We start from the raw sequence: 20,461 nt of genomic DNA, 5'->3' as shown, positions 1-20,461 counted from the left end.
TTTGGATAAAATCGATAAACTAAACAGTAATAAGTCACCAGGACCAGAGAGTATTCACCCAAGAGTTCTGAAGGAACTCAGATGTGAAATTGCAGAACTACTAGCTATAGTCTGTAACCTCTCATTTAAATCAGCTTCTGTACCAAATGACTTGAGGATAGCTAATGTGATGCCAATTTTTAAAAAGGGCTCCAGAGGTGACCCCAGCAATTACAGGTCGGTGAGCCTGACTTCAGTACCGGGCAAACTGATTGTAACTATAGTAAAGAACAAAATGATCAGACATATAGATGAACAAAATTTGTTGGAGAAGAGTCAACATGGTTTTTGTACTGGGAAATCATACCTCACCAATCTACTAGAATTCTTTGAGGGGGTCCACAAGCACGTGGACAAGGGGGATCCAGTGGATATAGTGTACTTATATTTTCAGAAGGCCTTTGACAAGGTCCCTCACCAGCTCTCTTAAGCAAGGTAAGCTGTCATGGGATAACAGTGAAGGTCCTCTTATGGATTGGTAACTGGTTAAAAGATAGGAAACAAAGGGTAGGAATAAATGTTCAGTTTTCAGAATGGAGAGAGGTAAATAGTGGTGTCCCCCAGGAGTCTGTACTGGCCCAGTCCTATTCAACATATTCATAAAAGATCTGGAAAAAAGGGTAAACAGTGAGGTGGCCAAATTTGCAGATGATACAATACTATTCAACATAGTTAAGTCCCAGGCAGACTGCAAAGAGCTACAAAAGAATCTCTCAAAACTGGGTGACTAGGCAACAAAATGGCAGATGAAATTCAGTGTTGATAAATGCAAAGTAATGCACATTGGAAAACATAATCCCAACTATACATATAAAATGATAAGGTCTAAATTAGCTGTTACCACTCAAGAAAGAGATCTTGGAGTCACTGTGGATAGTTCTCTGAAAACATCTACTCAATGTGCAGCATCAGTCAAAAAACCGAATCGAATGTTGGGAATCATTAAGAAAGGGATAGATAATAAGACACAATATCATGTTGCCTCTATATAAATCCATGGTACGCCCACATCTTGAATACTGCGTGCCGATGTGGTCGTCCCATCTCAAAAAAGATATATTGGAATTGGAAAATGTTCAGAAAAGACAACAAAAATGATTAGGGGTATGGAACGGCTGCCATATGAGGAGAGATTAATAAGACTGGGACTTTTCAGCTTGGAAAAGAGATGACTCGGGGGATATGATAGAGGTTTATAAAATTGTGACTGGTGTGGAGAAAGTAAATAAGGAAGTGTTATTTACTCCTCATAACACAGTAACTAGGGGTCACCAAATGAAATTTAATAGGCAGCAGATTTAAAACACAAAAGGAAGTATTTTTTTCACACAACGCACAGTCAACCTGTGGAAGTCCTTGCCAGAGGATGTTGTGAAGGCCAAGACTATAACAGTGTTCAAAAAAGAACTAGATAAGTTCATGGAGGATAGGTCCACCAATGGCTAGTAGCCAAGATGGACAGGGATGGTGTCCCTAGCCTCTGTTTGCCAGAAGTTGGGAATGGGTGATGGGATGGATAACTTGATGGTTACCTGTTCTGTTCATTCCCTCTGGGGCACCTGGCATTGGCCACTGTCGGAAGACAGGATACTGGGCTAGATGGACCTTTGGTCTGACCCAGTATGGCTGTTCTTATGTACTTACAAGTATAGCTGAATCAGGGCTAAATGTATTCAAAGTGTGCATGAAGGTGGCATATCTTGAACTCTATTGATATTCCAGTTTTAAAAGTAGTCATACTGCAGTATTCTGGGGTTAGATTCTGAACACATTGCTTTCTAAGTGAAAAAAAACTTATTTAGGTTTAGCTGTCTTTACAGGCTGTTTCTAAATTTAAAATACTGCATACGTTTTAAGAAGTGAGAATTTTAAATTAAAATATTTAGAAGCTGTATTTATAAATAGAATATATATTTCTAGTCTAGAGCCTGCTTTTGTTGTGTATATTTTGAATTTATATAAAGACCCCTTCTTTATCGTGTAGACAGTATACTGTATTATACTATATTATCTTGTATACTGCACTTTTGTATCTTCCAAATCTTTCTTTTCTCAGAGCCCCCGTACTTTATTACCTTTTACGTTAACTGTTTTCTCCTTTTTTTCATGTCTTCTATTTCTTCAACCTTCTGGCTATTGCGTTGCTCTCCCCTGCTGTTTTGTTTCATCCTTATGCCAGTAGCAGTGTGAAAATGACTAATTCTGATTCCTGAAGAACCTGTTCAGAGCACTTCAGAGACCAGGATTCCAGTCAATTTTAGTTTGCTGGTGGCATACGCAGAATGGAATGGTAGGGGAGAATGATGGATGAAGTGTAGGCTCAGGAAGTCATGCTGAGAAATGTTGATCCCTAAATTTCACTTGTGTATGAGAATTTAGCTATACGCTCCCATTAATGTCAGTGAAAGTTGCATCACTGGCACTGTGCGTACCACTTAAAACATCAGAGGTTAGTGCATGCTCTTTAGAATGCAACATTCTAAGTCTTGGTTACTTCAGTTGTATGTGGTTTGTAGAAACAATTAGCTCTTTTAATCTATGTTAACTCATTCCATGTGGAAGTTATTAATTTTCAGTTTCCCTAACACTGTAACTAACTCTATATTAGTTATCTTGCTCTCTGATTCTTTTCTGGGAAAGCTCCTACTTATAAATTTACTTGTAAACAGTGGTGGAAAACCAGATGCCTCTGTTCTTTATAAGCACGATGAAAAATTAATTTCAGTGCCAGGAAAATAATCAAGGGCCAGACTGTAACTTCACATGTAATGTCTTTATTTCCAGGTGAATGCCCCGCTGCCTGTTGGCACCCCAGACTACATGGCACCAGAGATGCTAACTGTTTTGAACGGGGATGGTAAAGCTTCACATGGCCCAGAGTGTGACTGGTGGTCTTTGGGAATCATTGCTTATGATATGATTTATGGAAAATCTCCTTTCACTGAAGGGACCTCAACAAAAACCTTTAATAACATCATGAACTTCCAGGTAGAGAGGCCTTTCCTATATTTCAGGATAAAGAAGGCTAGAACTAAAAACTACTTTTTTCTATAGCTGGAAAAAGGGGGTTCTAGACGTCTGTTGTTTTGTCACATTCCAAGTGTTCTCTGAAACATGTATTGAAAATGTTTGCCATATTCGCCCTGAATGTATGTCAGTCATTTGACTATCTCAGGTTACTTCACTAATTATTATAAGAATTGTCGAAAAATAAGTCTGTGCAATTCATCAGTTAAGAAAGATTTCTCTGTGTCCTGCTCTAGTATTGGTAAGATCTTCTTTGATGTACCATGAAATTGGCACACAGTATTTATTAGCAAAAAACTTTCATTCCCATCTTGAACCTTAAAGTTTTTGGCATATCTCATGTTAATGAAGATTTGAACCTAAAAGCTTCAGATTCTGTTTTCCTACTGAGCAAAGAAATATTTTTATTTCAAATGCAGAGGTTCCTGAAGTTCCCAGAAGATGTGAAAGTCAGTAATGAATTTCTTGATCTGGTCCAGAGTCTGTTATGTGGACCGAAGGAGAGACTAGATTATGAGGGTCTCTGCTGCCATCCGTTCTTCTCTAAAATTGACTGGAATAACATCCATAATAGTAAGCAGAACAATATTATATTAAAAATAGGTCCTTGATAACATGTGGGTATGAGTAAAATGAGTATTTGCTGAGTGTTTGAACTGGTTAATCATTTTTTTAAAAAAAGAAGCGGTACTGCACTATAGCAGCAGAAATGTTTTGAGGAATGATTTATTTATTCTGTTTTATGGCTAGGATGTGTTAATATACTGTATGTTATAATTTCACAGGTGAAAATGTAAGTAAAAAATTATATAAAATACAAGTGTATTCCTGCAACTCTTCCCCACTCTAGTCTGCCTACACCTTTATTTTGTTTTTGTTTTGTAGTTTCTTAATCTTCTCTCCTCTTACCACTTCATGATTCAATTTGTTAGATGTGAATCATGCTCCTTTTATCTTCTGTTTGTAGTGACCTATGTCAGGGATGCTATAGGAATGGAGTTTATGCTACTAGAAACTAAAGTAGAACAGGGATTCCCAAACTTTTTCATAGTGTGGACCACATCTAATTAGAGATTTTCTTGTGGACACTCCTGTTCACAATTTTGCAGGCCACCTTCTCCCCTGGTGATAGAATAACCATCTGTGTGGCAAATACTTTTCCTTGTAAACAATGGCTGTAATATTAGGAAAGTAATGCAATTTAGCTGCTGGAAATACTGAGGCACCAGCACCACATATGAAGCCAAGTACTCCATTCACCAGTGGTCCTTGAACCTCTGATTTTTAGAATACTATTCAGTTATTTAAACTGTGAGATCCTTGGGGCAAGGACCAGGTCTTCCTTACATTTGGTACAGAGCCCAACAGATTGGCTATTCTGATTATTAAGCATCATGAGAGTAGTCTAGATTCTAAGATTACTATTAGTCTTAGATCGCCAGCCTCAGATGACTGTTTGTCCTCTTTGGGGATTCTCGGGTTGAATATTGACACTCTCCCTCTTTTCAGCTTCAAGAATCCTAAACTTTTAGAACAGCTATTCTATCAGAAATGTTGGTTGTTACCTTTATAATATCATTGAGTTTTGATTGGGAAGTTTCTTATTATTTCAGCATGTCTGGTGTAGGTTTCAGCTCACTTTTCATCTTTCTCTTGAGCCATCTCTACTACTTCACCAGTTTTTGTTCTCGAAGTTCCTATATTGGTTGAGTTTAGAACTTAATCTTTTCATAGGTATCTTGGATGTTGTGGAAAATGGTGAGTTGGAATCCATTCCAGTGCCACCTTGGCAATCTGCTTGTCTGGCATTCTGGAAACTGTCTAAGTTAGTTGGTATTGCCTTGCCATTTCACAGGAGAACAATGATGCTGACTGACTATTCAATTGGTAGGCATTCTTGGGGTTCTTTTGTATGTCCAAATAGCCAAGCGAGCAAAAAGAAAAACCAAAACAAAAAAACCCCAAAACCTCCCAGCCTATTTCCATCTATAACTGGCCAGAAGATTGTGCCCTAGTCTGTTAGATTCAGACCTAGCCATGGTGAGATCAATACAGTTGTGATCTACAGGCTAAATTATAATGACTCATATGTAGGAATGAAGCCATACCCCATGAAAAAGCTGTAATTGGTACAAAACACAGCAGTACTTCTGCTTTTAGCAACAGAATGAATACATCACCCTGGTGCTTTGCTCTCTGTACTTGTTCCCCATTAACTCAGTTTGTCCAGGTCAATGTCTGTCTTACTATTCAGAGCCGTCAGGAGTTAGCTTCTAGAAAGATTGCTGCTCTCTCCATCAGCTTGACTTCTCATGACTGCTGTGTTCAACTGGAGCAATGAAACTGTCAGCCAGAAGTGTGATACTTGTGAGAGCAGGAAGTGGAACTTTCACAGGAGCTAGGCATAGCCGATGGAGCTTGCTCCCATGAGTTGATGATCATGGACCTAACTGCTTTCAGAATAAAATGTAAAACTTGTTCCTTTGATGTGTCTTTCACTAAATAAGTTCTATATGCACACACGCAGATACGCATCTATAAATCAATCAAGTTATTTCTCTTTCAGGATGAGAGGGAAGAAAGAGATAGTGTGTTACTTGTTAAGTATTTGGGAAGTACTCCATCACTATTAAGAAAAGGAGTACTTGTGGCACCTTAGAGACTAACCAATTTATTTGAGCATCAACTTTCGTGAGCTACAGCTTCACTTCATCGGATTGGATGAAGTGAGCTGTAGCTCACGAAAGCTTATGCTCAAATAAATTTGTTAGTCTCTAAGGTGCCCCAAGTCCTCCTTTTCTTTTGCGAATACAGACTAACACAGCTGCTACTCTGAAATCCATCACTGTTGTAACTGGGGCTATGTAAGCGCCTAGATAATCAGCCTAACTCTACCCCTTTCAGCTTAGAATTTGTGCTGTTAATACTGACCAAGAACATCCTTTCACTTTTTGTTGTTATGGGAACTTATAAAACAATTTATTAGTTTTGCATTTAAACCATATCTTCTCTTCCCCTGAGATAGTCACTTCTAGAAAGCTTCCAACCTCCATGGGCTCAGGCAGCAGGAATCTGAAGTTGGGTCCTAAATGTAGAAGTAGAATGCAGCTCTCAGTAAGCCCCCAGGTCAGCCACCTGAATCTGCTCCAGTAGGTGTTTGAAACAGCTTTTCGTTGTTAGTTTGCACCTTACTAGCAGCATACTAGCAAAACCTAATGTAGGCTCTCTGCCCTGTATTTATTTACTTCTGCTGTTTACTGAAGTTTATTGCTACAGAACATTCACTTCCCTAAAGATTGCATGTTGATTTACTTGACATAATGTACTGCAAAAGGTTTGGATTGTGTATTTAGTATTTTACGTAGAGTAAAAATTATATTGGTAGCCAGAATAGTTATACTTATCTGTCAGTTAAATAATAATCAGGGTTTAGACTGGAAAATTCAGAACATTGCTCTTTAAAGTATGTTAAAAGAACCCAGACTAAGAGAAACGGAGGAAACTGGGTATGATGTACTGCTTGCTTACTGGCCAGAAGATTGCAAGCTATCCAATAAGCTTTCATAACTATAGTTTCATGTTTCATTGTTTTTTAAAAGTCAGTAAATTACATTAGCCATTTAATTTGAATCTAAAATTACAAACTTAATCTCATGAAGTACAGTTGAGAAGTGGTCAGGAGGCTTTTTACCCTAATCTAAATACAAAACACATAGGGCAAGGACAGTATTTCCTTTGAGGATTGTCCTGTAGTTGCTCTTTGGCAAAGTACAAAGGAAAATGGCAGCAGTCACAGAAGTAACTAATAGCCCAGCAACTAATAGAAGGTCTTGAAGGCCAGGGCAGAATATTCACCTGTATGAAATTAATCCAAAGGTATCTGAGAAGAAAGGAAGGAACTTTACATCTTAGTGCAAAAGAAGGTGTGTAATAGAGAGCTGGAGACTACCTCTGGAGAAATGTCTTCATAAAAAAAAAAAAATCCACTGTATTCATTCTTCCTAATCTGTGATGCCTGAGGTAGTGTCATGACACAGGAGAGATCCAAGCCAGCCATTGGTGCTGAAGCATTTGTTTTTCTCTGACCTGGCCCAAGGAATGATCTCATAGCTTTGGGAAGAACACTCTTGTTCTTAATGGCAGTGGACAATGTAGCCAAATACACAGAGAGACATTCCCCCCCCCATTATTGCTCTTTCATACAGCAAGCCAAATGTTTTGGCTACGTACCCCTCTTAGCAGAGAAAGGGAAAGAATGCTCAGAGGATTCCATAAGGGTTGGAGTAGCATTTGAATATGGGAAATTGAAAAGCAGAGGAAACTGAAGCAATTACCTGGGAGTTTCAGAAGTACCCTTCTGATGAAAGATGATAGTTTAATAAGCAGGATAAAATGTTTAACAATAGCAAGAAGAAAGTGAGTTGTAGAAAAGGTTAGTGGACAGGAGGAAACAGAACCAGGGAGAATATGGTGAGAGAGGAAATGTGAAAACTACTTGAAAAGACCAATATCTTCCTGTTTCTCTTTGCATGGAGTTTGCATGATATTGAGGTATTTATGTAATGTAATTTTTTGAGAAATGGGGGGTCTCAGGAACAATTTACCAGCATAAGTGACTCCAAATCATGCATCCTTACAATATGATAGTCTAGTCTGCAAGACATACGTTGTGGGAATGTTTCCCACAAATTAAATCTGGATAGCTGAATGTCAGGAACTTGTCAAACTTGTAAGGCTTTTAAAGCTCACTTCAAATACTCCAGAATTGAGATCATCTCATTTTTGAGCCCTCATATCTCCCAAATGCCTTATTGACAACTTTCCAGAAAAAATTGACCATTGTCTTAAAATATTTTTATTTTTTTAGGTTGGGTGAAGTTACAAGGGGGTCAGCTTCTTGTACAGTTAGTGAATATTGTTTATAGCTGGGACAGGCCTATTGTGTATTTTGCAGTTAGTCTGTTCTAGATCAAATATTCTTAAAGATATAATTCAGAGCTGATGCTGTCCTTTGTTGGGTTTTCCATAAATATTACTGAAAGCACAAGATACTAATGCTTAATCTATTTGCCATTGGAAAGGCAGTATACATTTTTGACACCAGGAAGAATAGATTGTATCACAGAACAAGACAAGATACATTTCTATTCTGTAGTTCCTTCAAATTCCCTAGTCCAGTAAGGTCTTTCATTGACCTAGAAGAGTGGAATCCCAGGGAAATGCAGTATCTAATCTCTAAAGTTACATGGAAATAATTTGAAATGATGGAGCTAATTGTATTATTCCTTGAACTAGACATAAATACACATACTAACACAGTTCAAAAACTGTTTTACATTTAGTGTGATCATAAAGATGATGATAAACTGGGTAATTACTGCAGTGCTATTTTTTAAATTTATCAACATATGACACCCCCTTACCTCCAGAAGTCATTCTTAGGGAACAGATGGATGAGGGTTATATCCTTCCTCCATAAGAGGGGTATCTGAGTAAGCAATTGATTCTTATGTAATGTGCAGTTCTCTAGAAGGCATTTAAATAATAAACAGCACATGTGGTCACTTGCGGCATATCACAGGCAGAAAATGATCCATGTGTCAATCAGTTTTTATAAGATTGAAGTAACAGGATTAGAATATCCTGTTTGTAGCATAGTTTTGTCTCCTTTTGAATAAACCTGGAGAGGGAGAAAGTGTGAATCTCCTGAACAAATCTTTAATCTTGCCAGATACAATGGCATATATTTGCTATTCAGTTCCCAGAGTCTTTCTATGACCTCTTTTAAGCGGTTCTTCTTTTTAAAGAAACACTTGAGAATAGCCTTGATATGAGCAGGCTTACACCTTTGTATTTGCTAGTCTTCATCTTGTTATTTTTAGGATACCATAATTATAGAGGAATGAGAATTTTCTGGTTTTAAACAAGAAATAATTGGCCAGTTCTGGTTACCCAAGGACCCTTTCATAGACATGCATTTAAACCCTTGTTAACCAACCAAATTGCTCCCTTTTCTCAGCCTGTTTTATAAGCCGCACCAATTATTTTACAGGCAGTTTCAAGAGACAAGCAGGGGAATGCCTTAATCTCAGGAATAAAGGAATCTAAAGACATTACCAAGTAATTAGCAAAACCAACCAAGCAAAGCGGATCTAGCATATCTCTTTCCAGTTGTGTCCCTTCTCACTCCTGTGAGTTTGTTCTCATCCAAAGTGGTCTGAAACCTACCTCCGAAGAAATTCATTTTTCCTCTCTCAGTCACTGTCAGCAGTTCTGATCCCCTTGCAGCCAGAGGTGTGTTTGTTGAATGACTGTTTTTTTTCCTTGATAGTAATATTGTAACAAGGTTAGAAAGAAGTGTTAGGTTGGTAATAGCTCTTCTCACACTAATGCTTCTTCAGGAGATGCAGAGCAAAGGGCAAATTCAGGTTTCTTCCCTTTCAGCTAGCTTTCTCTGTGTCTCTCCTTTGTGCAGAGCTTTTATTAAACATCAGAAGAAATTGCAGTAGAAAATGATGTGATATTAAAATTAGCTTTCTCTTTCTAAAAGTCCTATTTACTTTCCATCTTTAGCCCTCTTCAACCATATGAAGATGTTGCTATTGGGTATTGTGGTGTATCTTGTTCCTCCTTGCTTCCGTTAGCAGCAGTAGTCTGAGTGGGGACTTTTTTGAGAGGAAAGTTTCTTACCTTTAATTGTAGTTGCCTGAGGATGGTTCCTGCGTAGATTCCCACTACTTTCTGATGAAAGGTGACATTCTAGCTCGCTCTGTATTTCTAACTTGAACAAATCTGTTAAATATTAAATGATATGGTCATATATAGAGTTATAATATACCCCTTCCTTTTCTGTCAAGGTATGTTTTTGGCTACTCTTACAAGAGGGGTTCTAGACTTTACCATATCAACTAGATAGTCTTCTCCTTCCTATATTACTCTGTCTCATCAATCCAATCTCTTTTTAAATCTTAGATGGGGGTGTGGAGAATAAACCTTTTAAAGGGTGCCCAAAGGCCTTTTAGTTCTGGATGCTGAAAATGAAATGTATTGTATTACCTGTATTTCTTTCCCTCTGCCACTCTTTAACTCTTAACTTTGCAAAGCATTTTGGGATGCCATTTGTATGAAAAATGTTATAGCTAGTGAAGTTGTATTATTATCTATTGCTCCTGTGTTTGTGTGAGTGAGAGCACTGGACAGAAGAGCTATAACTGGATGTCATATTAAGAGAATTTACTCTGTAATACAGTGCCCATCCTATTAAACCTTTGCAATTTTTTTAAACCAATAAATCTATTTGTTTGATATTGACAAAGAAGATTTGAATGCTCCAGAGACTGTTTGAGAGGTAATATAATTTCCTTATTAATGCATATTTTTATCTTTGAGTTTTTCATTCATCCTACTCCAATGTTCTTGAAGCTATGGTATGTGAGCAGTATCTTGCCAGCCTGGTGGAGCTTCCTTCCTTTCCCCTATTTGGAAGCTGTGTCAGCATGGCTCCCTGGAGAGCTCCTAATAGAGCATGCATGTATGTACTGTTGCAATTTACTGATTTAAACAGGCAGATTTTTGCCAGTGAATGCTGGTGTTGTGGTAGCTTGGTGTTGGTCTGCTGTTAGCTTATACACAAATTTAGTGTAGAAAATTAAGAGTTAAAAATTGAGCTGTGAAAGGATTTGGCAACCTAGAGGGAGCTAGCAAGCTCCAGCAGTGACTCATTTTGCTTGTGTCAGTCAGATAAGCATCAGCATCTGTCACGAATGCAGGCAGGTAGGGTTAAACTCAGAGCATGCACAGAGTGAGGAGCAGGGAGCCTGCACTGCAGGGGCTGTAATGTTTGTTCCTGGTTCTTCAATTCTCATCAGCCCTTCAGCTACAGGAGATCTATACTGGATCCATGGTAACGGTTTTAGCACACAACACTTCCATCAGTTTGTAACAATGGGCTGTGTTCTAGTTGTGGACTGAAGAGCTGTCTGCTTCATAGATCAAAAAAGAGTTTAGTAGATTTGCAGGGAGTGAGGACCTGAATGATGAAATTAAAAAAAAAAAAAATCTTGGGAGGAAACATGCTTTTATGAGGTAGGAATTGCACAGCAAGCTTTTACATTCATTCTTTTCTCACATGCAGCCAAACCAGCAGGGACTTGGGGTGCTGCACATCATTTAGAATAACATCCTTTTGTTTCGTTGCGTTAATTAAACTGCAGCAAATGTTAGAAGATGGGCTGAAATTAAGCAACTGGTTAAGAAGTTAAGAGATTTTGATTTAAAAATTTGAGTAAGAAATAGATTATAATTCCTGCCATTGATACCTGTATTCAAAGCTGATTGTATCGGAGCCAGACTGCAGTGGTGTCCCACCAAGAGTTCCAAATCCTAAGCAAGCTGTCTTGGGGAAGCAAATCTTTATTTCTTTTTCTCCCTCCTCCAAGAGCTATTGGGGTTTAGTAGCTGCAGCATGTTGAAATCTTCCAGGAACAAGATATGTTTACTGATAGTAACAAGAACCAGAAATCTGGACTGGGGAGGCTGCTGGTAGAGGTGATAGGCAGAAATTAGTCCTTAGCCGGCTAGCAAGGTAGCTAACTCTATTCTCATGAAGTAGTTTATTCCACTAATTGGGTGGTTTAGAGACATCTTTGTTTTTCTAGAAAAATCAGGAACTAAGAACCTGTAAATATTAGACCAAAGCTTTTCTTAGCCTGGTGCCTTTGACTCAAAATACCAGTTTAACCAGCATGGGAGACATTGTGCCTGCAGAATGGTAGCCATGTTGGTAGCTGAAGGGTTAATCTCTTGTTGCTGTAATACGATTTGAGAGCAGCAGCTCAGTCTGCTTGTGTTAGCAAGATTAAAAGCAGGAGCTGCAGTGCCATTGCAAGCATTGAATGAATGGGACCGTTGCAGAGCAAACTGTAGCTGAAATTTGTCTTTTCTCCTTGTCTTTTCCACCAGCTCCTCCCCCCTTCGTTCCTACCCTCAGGTCTGATGATGACACCTCAAATTTTGATGAACCAGAGAAGAATTCGCGGGTTTTATCTTCTCCGCGGCAGTTGAACCCAGCCGGCTTCTCGGGTGAAGATTTGCGGTTTGTGGGGTTTTCCTTCATCAAGGCTCTGGGGATTCTCAGATCAGAGTAAGTGGGAATTACTGTCAAAGTGAACAGGATCAGTACAAGAAAATCAAGGCTTGTACTGGGGAGGGGATGGGGGAGGGGGAAAGCTGTTTTTAACTGGCCTGCTCTCTGCTTTAGGGAAGCTGACCGCTTTAGGCTCGATCTGTTGCTGCTGTGGCTTTGTATATTTAATATTGTTCTCTGGTTTTGTGTGGAAAATAAGGCTGGTTCTGAAACTGACATTGCTAAAATTGTGATTTGGTTACTTTGGATTAGTTGTGTTTGCTGTTCCCTGGAGAGGAGTGGGCAGTTTGATTTCTGTTTTTTCAGGTCTCTGGAAGAAGGAAAATCCTATGGAGTTCAGAGGCTGAAGTTGGGGGTATGTTCTGCTAGGTCAGAGATGCAGAGACTGGTTGTCACAAAACTAGGGGTGGATGTGAGGCTGAATCAGTGATCCACAGAGATGGAGCTCCACTAATCCAGAAGTGTGTGTTGATGGGTCAGTGAATCAGAGATAGAACTTCACTGAGCTGGCAGTGTGTACTGCTCGGTCAAGTTAAACACTGAGATTGGGCATTGCTGTATTGTGGACGTGTTATGGGGTCAGAGAGCCACAGGCAGTGCAGGGGGTGAGGAACATAAAAATTGGTCTTCATTTGGGAAGGAATTAGGATTTCAGAGAGAGAACTGAGACAGGAAAAGGAAGAGTGTAAATGGCATGGTGTCAACCTCTTTGACCTGGTGAGTCCTTGGTTCCTGGTGTTCGAGCTAATGAGAAAAGAATTAGTGCAGCACATCAAATTGAGGAATCCTTATTCCAGTACCAGAAGGCCACTCAGAAATGCAATTCCTTTGGCTGGCTTGGTGATTCAACATGTTAAGGTACTATCTTTTAGTTTCAACTGTTTTCTTTCATCGCTGATTGTTAGTCCCCATCAGGGACTTGAAGCAGGTTTCATGTCTTTGTCATATTGGCTGTGATAGTTGCTTTTGGTGCTGAGTAAGTTGCTTGAGAGAGAAGTGTGGAACCAAATTTGGTGGCATTCTTGGCTGTTGCCTATATTTTGAGTCAAGGTTATATGATGTATAGGTCGGTGATCACAAGGGGAGACTCCGACTGTCTTTAGTGACTGTCCCTCCTCACAGGTGTTGCCTTCATGGTTGGGAGGGAGAAGGAGGAGGATATAATAATGGTTGAAAGGTGAGATGTTGGCTTTTAGTGATATGTCAGTGGAAGTAGTTTTGGAGTTGGTAAATTTCAACTGTGGATACTTGGGGTTAAAATCTACCTTGAATTATAAGTGAAATGACTTATGGTGTCATCCTACTCCCTAGTGGACTGTTCTCCACATAACAAAACCAGAATGCCATTTGTGTAACTGTCAGTAGAGACCCAGAACTTGATCTAGGTGTATTGCTAGAACTCTGTACAACTCTCTATGTATTGGGGTCCTGGTACTGGAAGTGTGGAGGGGGTTTATGGTTAAGTCTCAGGTGCACGGGCATATCTGTGTGATATTGGTTAGAGGCTGATCATAATGGGGGTGTTGCAGATTGATATAGGTATGCATTGTCAAAGCTATGTTGGAACTGATTAGTGGGAGGTGGTGCATATAACCGTTAAGGATAACGGTTGAAGTTTTGTTTGGGTTCTAGTAGTAGAATAGTGAGGATACCGCAAAAGAGGGTCAAGATTAATATGCATTGGAGGAATTATGGGTAAAGTTGTGTAGAACTGCCTGATACAGCCTGGTCTCCTGTATGTTGATGCACAAAATTGGTCATATATTAGATTCCTTTTGGAAGAAAGGAATTATAAGAAGATTCTGCCTATTTTATAGGCTGAACTTTATTTTAGAACTAGATTTTCATAAACTCATTCCTGGGAGTAAAGAACTGCATTTTGTTTTGAGGAGCAGCTGCTAAATATTGCAAGAAATGTAGGGAGATTAGGATACATCAGTATTTAAACTCGTGTTGACCTAGTGCAGTAACTAATGATCTCAATCCCTCTGCTAGGTTGGGGAATGAGGAGGATTTCTTCTTTATAATTTATAAAGTGTCCACTATCTGCTAGGTACTTTACTGAACAAATAAGACATATTACCTGCCCTAGGAATCTTAACAATCTAATTTTAGACAGGAGGCAGTGAATGAGAACAACAAACAGAGGGTAAGGCTGAAAGAATCATTTGTGTACTTGCTAGTAGTAAGGGGGGGCGCTTTCTCTAACAAATGTGAGGTACTAACTCATCAATGCAGAACTTAAACTTTCATTTAAAAATGAATTATAATTCTCATGGTTGCTAAGTGATGCCGGGCTGGTTTCCTGTGTTTGCAGACTGATAGCGCCAGTGCCTTTATTGCTGCTCACGGTTTTGTGCAGCAGCAGCAGTAGATTGTATTTAACAAGGTCCCTGTTACTTTCACTACATCTGGGATGTCTCAGGTGAGGTATTTCCAATAGACATGGGGAAGTATTAATTCCATTGTACAAGGCACTGGTAAGACCTCATCTGCAATATTGTGTACCGATCTGGTCACTCACGTTCAAGACAGATAAATTCAAATTGGAATGGGTACGTAGAAGGACTGCTAGGATGGTTAGGAGAATGGAGAGCTGGTTTTAGACTAGCAAAATGGAGGCCGAGAGGGGATATGTTTGCTCTCTGTAAATACATTGGGAGGTAAATGCCAGGCAGGGAGTAGGGCTATTTACGCAAAAGGACACAAGAACAAATGTGTATAAACTCGCCATGGATAAATTTAGGCTGGCAATTTAGAAGAAAGTTTCTAAACATCAGAGGAGAGATTCTGGCACACCTTTCCAATAGGAGTAATGGGGGCAAACTGTATAGCTAGTTTTAATATAGAGCGTGATAAGTTTATGAATGGGATTATATGCGGTAGCAGGGACTGGGCTTGATGACCCAGGAGGTCCCTTCCAGTCCTATGTTCAGTCAGAATCTAGTGGGCCATAGCCAAACTGTCAAGAATCATGTTACTTTCACATTGCTGCCACTGGCTGGCAAAGCCTTGAGAAGCAACAGTGTAGATAGGCATTTGCATGATTCATGGGTAAGGAGGACTCCCGAAAAAGGATGGAAGAGGGGGTAGAGCAGACCTCTCTTCATTCTCTTTTGCCCCAACTCTTACCCTCCTTAAGCCAATAAGAGACTCTGGAGAAGTGTGAAGAGAACTGGTTCTTCACATTTATCAGACTCTTACTAGCTAGAGGTAAGGCTGATACAAAATGTGGAATTCTCATGTTTGGTGCAGGTAGATATCTAAGCACCTTCCCCCTTCCCAGTAGCTGATGTTGGGAGAGGGGCTGACCTTGTCACCAGTATTTTACCTGATACTTTGCTGGTGAGGATTTCTTCCCCTGTTATTTTTTGTATTGACCTCTCTGGCTGGTAGGTTTAATCTAACAGCTGGTCGGTTTCTGTTCCAGCCCTTGTGCAGGGAGAAAAGAGGAAAGGGAGAACAAGGTTTCAATAATGTTCTGCTGTTTCAGTTCGCTGCATTCACATCTTGATGGTATCATTGTTTGGTTTTTGCTGTGTTTTAGGATGGAGGAGGCATTTGAGAGGGAGCAGAAAATGGAACGGCTGGAAGAGTGGAAGGGTAGAGATGGAAATGAAGTTAGAGAGTAGAGCATGAATAAGGATATGATTTGGTCACAGATTCTGTGATTTTAATTGATCTCTATGACTTCTTCAGCTTCAGCCTGTGCATAGCAGGACTTGGGCTTCTGTGATGTATTGTTTATTGCCTGCGTCCTGTCCATTATTTTTTACTAAAAATGCCTGTGACACAATCTTAGCCTTAAGCATGAAGGATTGGAAGGGGGAGTATGGATATGTGCAGGGGCCAGGATTAGGACAGATGGTACCAACAGCTATGAGAAGGAAGAGGCACAGGTGAGTTGGAGGCTTATGAGATTGGGATAAAAAGGTAGGAACGATACAGTGCATGATAGAGGGTGAGCTGTGAACTTGCCATTCCCTTTTGGTTAACCTCTTGCTTTTTCTGTAGCAATTCTTACTTGGAAAGATTAGGATAGGAGGAGCCCTCTGACATCCAGCACTTCTGCACCATTCCCTACAGTCCTTCTGGGAGAGGCTGTGGCTCTATCATCTATGAACTATTAGGTAATCAGCATTAAGCCAATTCATTTAAATAACAACTCAAGGAGGTAATTTTCCTCTTGAAAATAGATTAGCACAGCTAGTGTGGTTAGCGTTTTCTATTGTAGATTTGACCAAGACTTGAGTTTTTTCTATTCCCCTTCATTCTTGTTTTTTATTTACAACAGTTGATTCCCTTTTTTTGTTGTTTGTTTCTTCACACCTTAGAGGAAATTGCAGACACTGTTGTGCTGAGAAAAGTGACCCTTGATTTAATGGTTAATTTAATTAAATATTCTGAAATGGTACCAGTTGAGTGATATGTTTGCATGGTAGCTTTTGCTGTCAGATTGAATGTGTTTAACTTCTGAGATAACTCTGAATGAGGGGGTATGTAACAATGACACTACAGCACACATCTCACATCTTGTCATAAAATCCTTTGGGAGTTTGGATCTCCGTGATAAGGCTTCTGTTAGATTTTAAGCATCCCATTTCTCTTGATTACTCTTTCTTGATACTTAAAAAGATGGTAGGGGTACTTATGAAGCAGTCTTAGTAGCGTTTGCATGAAAGGAGGAATTAGCTGAAGTGGACACAACTAAACTCTTGTGTGCCTAATGCAAATCCAGTGTATGGTGACCAGCTTGCTTTGGGGTTGAGATGTACGGATTTTTGTAGTAAGAAAAAAATTGTCATAGTCAGCACATATATTTCTTAAGGGATCTTTTTTATTTTGAATGGGAGAGAAAGATTGCAGTCTATTTCTTCCTAAATCCCACACATCACACCTGAGGAGCAGCGATCTCCAGAGCCAATTAATGACATTCCAAACTTTGGCTGCGGGACCATTTAAGAGTAGCAATACACCCCTTTCCATCCCACCACTCCATTGCTGTGTGGTGTGCTTTCTCCCTGGATCCCATACTGTTGTTCCCTGTGTTGCAGTGCAGCTAGATGGTTTAGTTGGCTCTCCAGGCAAAATGTTTGAATTGCAACATGGTGTGTACAGTATTATGAGCATGTTCCTTAAAAAACAAAAAACACACACCAGGATGAAACAGGAACGTTTATAATGAACCAGTGGTGCAAGTGTCCTCTTTTCTATCAGAACTAGCTAGAATCTGCTGAGCAGTGCCTGTAGTATGAGCAGAAAACTAAAGGGCGATGATTAATGTTGTGGAACTATGATTATTTTTAAAAAATGGCTTTTGCTGAGATAATTTAGAGATCTCAAAAGTTAACATTTTAATATAAAAAACTTGTCCAAATTATCATTACACATTTGCAGTTATTTTTATATTTATAAGAATTACATTTTGAAGCAGATTCCTTTGCATCTTTTTTAGCTAGTGTGATCTTTTAATTTTTATTTCTAGGACTGTTTTTTCTCACCTATCCATTTTTAGCCTTGTTTGTACGCCTGCCTGTGATGGGATTTAATAAGTATTTTTCTCTGATGGCTGCTTCTTCTCTGGAGGAGTATAGTGATGTTTTGATATATTGACTTTTAAAGGTGGTAATCTGGGGGACAGGGTTGATTAGACCAGTTAACCAATTTGAGTGTTTAACCAGTGCGTTCACTTCTAAGATTTATTCTTCTAATAAATCCTCATTATATCTTGTCATTTGATATGTGGGTTTCATTCTTCTAATAGGCTTGTTTCTTTGTTAGGTTTTTTTTTTTAAATGATTTAATTATATTAGACATTTCTACGCAGGTTGGGAGTGGTGGGCTCTGCTATACTTAGGTTAATTTCAGGATTGCATTCCAAATGGCTTTAGAAGGTGGCACTCATTAAAATCTGTTGTTCCATACATGCTGCTGCGGAACAGTTTTATAAAGTCCATTTCTTTTCATGTATGTGACTAATACCCTCTGTGTCTCTTTGGACTTGGGAGTACATTTTCTCAGAAAATGGTGGTGGTAAAATCAAACTTTCCTTGGTGTAAGAAGAGACAGTGCTGTTGTGTGTGGGTGTGTAGCTATGTGCAAAGGGCTGCTCGAAGCTCATTTCTCTCCATGGGGATAACTGGCTGCATACCAAAGCTGTGGCCAGGAGAAGCCGGCAAGCAATGTGTGGGCAGACTGCATGTTCTTTTATTAGCATCTTCATTGTACTTTTAAAATCTCAACTAACAATGAGCTCTAGGCTTCTTCTGTTAAAACTGGTTCCCTTATTAACTGCTTAACTACCTAGCTGGAATCACATTTTGCTACAGGGAATTGTTTCTGTAGAATGTGATTTTGTTTTTTAATTTTTTTTTTTAATAATTTGAGATGCATATTTAAGCAGGTAATAGTTAAAACATCTGGCTTAAGAGTACAAAACACGAACATATGCTCCAAATCACAAATAGTCCCTTCTAATGCTTTTCTAGAATCAGTTTAAGCCAAGGGTTCTCAAACTTTTTTTTTTTTTTTTTGGCTGGGACTCCCTTTGTAAATATTTCAGGCTTTGATGACCACCCCCCCAAAAAATGATGACACTCCCCCCTTATCATGCCACCACTACTTCTGTGCTGCTCCTGGCAGCGGCACTGCCTTCAGAGCTGGGTGCCTGAGTCTGAAGGCAGCGCTGTCGCCAGCAGCAGCGCAGAAGTAAGAGTGGCCTGGCGTGGTATTGCCCCCTTTACTTCTTCACTGCTGCTGGCGGCACCAATGCCTCCAGAGCTGGGCGTGCAGCAAATAGCCGCCACTTTCCAGCTGCCCAGCTCTGAAAGCAGCGCAGAAGTAAAGGTGGCAATACCATGACCCCCCCTACAAGAGGCTTGCGGTCCCCTTTGGGGTCGAGACACTAATGATTAACTTTAAGAGGGTAAAGAGCCACATCAGAGAGAGTGATTAAAAAAATGTAAATACGTTCCTCAATTTCCTGGAGTCAAATTTCAATGAATGCTACAGTTAAGTAGATTTTTCTCAGGAGGCCCAGCTTATTGGTGGAACTTTGAGATCTAGACATGTGGCTAATCGTGTCCGTGTGGATGAAATAGAGAAGGGGTGTAGAGAGCTGGACTGGGAATGTTTCAGTAAAATCCTGGGATAGCATAGAACAAGTTAACGAGCAGGTGCTTCAGCTCACTGTGGTTCAGAGTTTGGCACATTTGGGTTTTCAGTTGCTTTTCTAGCACTGTCTGCTTTTGTTTTTGAAACCTGTTTAATAGTAACAAAATATAACAGGCAGTGAATTTTCAGTGAATTATTTAACTTCTTGAGTGGTTAAAACCAATTTGACATTTGGCTTTGTAATGCCTGCAGATATGTGTAAGAAGCACCTGGAAATGCTTTCTGTGTCACATTGTCTGATGTTATGAATTTAAAACTTATTGTGTAAATGAAAGTACTAATCTTGTAACCAGTAGAGGAGCTGACATGGTGGTTACTAATGAACACAATGTTGATTGACCTAATCTAGTAGCTGTTACTCCGTAAAGTTTGCCTCATCTTTCCTCCTAGTTTAGCCCAGGATAACTACCCAATGATCTGACCAAAGTTGTTTAAGTGGAGAGTCCTGTACCGTTTTGTCTATATTTATGTATTATTTGGCTTTGTTCTTTTAGGTCTGTTGTCTCGGTATTGGACTCTCCAGCTAAGATCAGCTCCATGGAAAAGAAACTCCTTCTAAAGAGCAAAGAGCTGCAGGACACCCAGGACAAGTGTCACAAGGTATTTATTTATGTGAGTGGCCTCCCTCATTGCTCCAGGAATCTACAATCAGTGTATGCCAAGGGATCTCTCAGATGCTGCTGATCGTCCAAATCTGTGGTGGGCAAAGTTCTTTTCCTTCAGCGAAGTGGCTTCCTGATCAATACAGAAGAAGATGAATTTAGGCCATGCCTTTGTTGTAGATATGTTAAACTTAACAAGAGGAGGCTCTGGATTTTAAATAGCCCTTTACTCACCATGACACAGATGACTGCTTCTTCCAGGATGCGCCATTTACTCTTCATCGGTTGCAGAGTTGCTGCATTTCTGTTCTGAGTGATACAAAGTCTCTCTTCCTAGTCCTTCTGCGTCTACTTGTGTAACTGTTGCCATTTCATTGATTATGGTGAACATCTTTTAACAGTTGCTGTTTCTGAGTAAAGAGAACTCATTGGAGTCTATAAAAACTCAAGTGTTGCTCGAGACTTTTATGAGAGT

The 20,461-nt window shown here is 39.6% G+C and overlaps 1 protein-coding gene across 15 annotated transcripts in view; it reads left to right on the top strand.

Annotated features, from left to right (window-relative positions):
* Positions 1-20,461, top strand: part of CIT (citron rho-interacting serine/threonine kinase) — a 95,871-nt gene that overhangs the window by 12,602 nt on the left and 62,808 nt on the right. For 14 of the 15 annotated variants that reach the window (XM_043529068.1, XM_043529067.1, XM_043529066.1 and 11 more), the window contains 4 exons: positions 2,824-3,027; positions 3,486-3,639; positions 12,028-12,208; positions 19,879-19,984. In XM_043529068.1, the coding sequence (XP_043385003.1) occupies positions 2,824-3,027; positions 3,486-3,639; positions 12,028-12,208; positions 19,879-19,984 (645 nt within the window). Of the gene's footprint in view, positions 1-2,823; positions 3,028-3,485; positions 3,640-10,747; positions 10,970-12,027; positions 12,209-19,878; positions 19,985-20,461 lie in introns of those variants that run through there. The other variant, XM_043529070.1, reaches the window with a different exon arrangement.

This window comes from Chelonia mydas, chromosome 15, assembly GCF_015237465.2.
Source record: "Chelonia mydas isolate rCheMyd1 chromosome 15, rCheMyd1.pri.v2, whole genome shotgun sequence".
Classification (NCBI taxonomy): Eukaryota; Metazoa; Chordata; order Testudines; family Cheloniidae; genus Chelonia; species Chelonia mydas.
The sequence above is the reverse complement of the archived record's forward strand: the minus strand, read 5'-3'. Positions and strand labels throughout refer to the sequence as shown.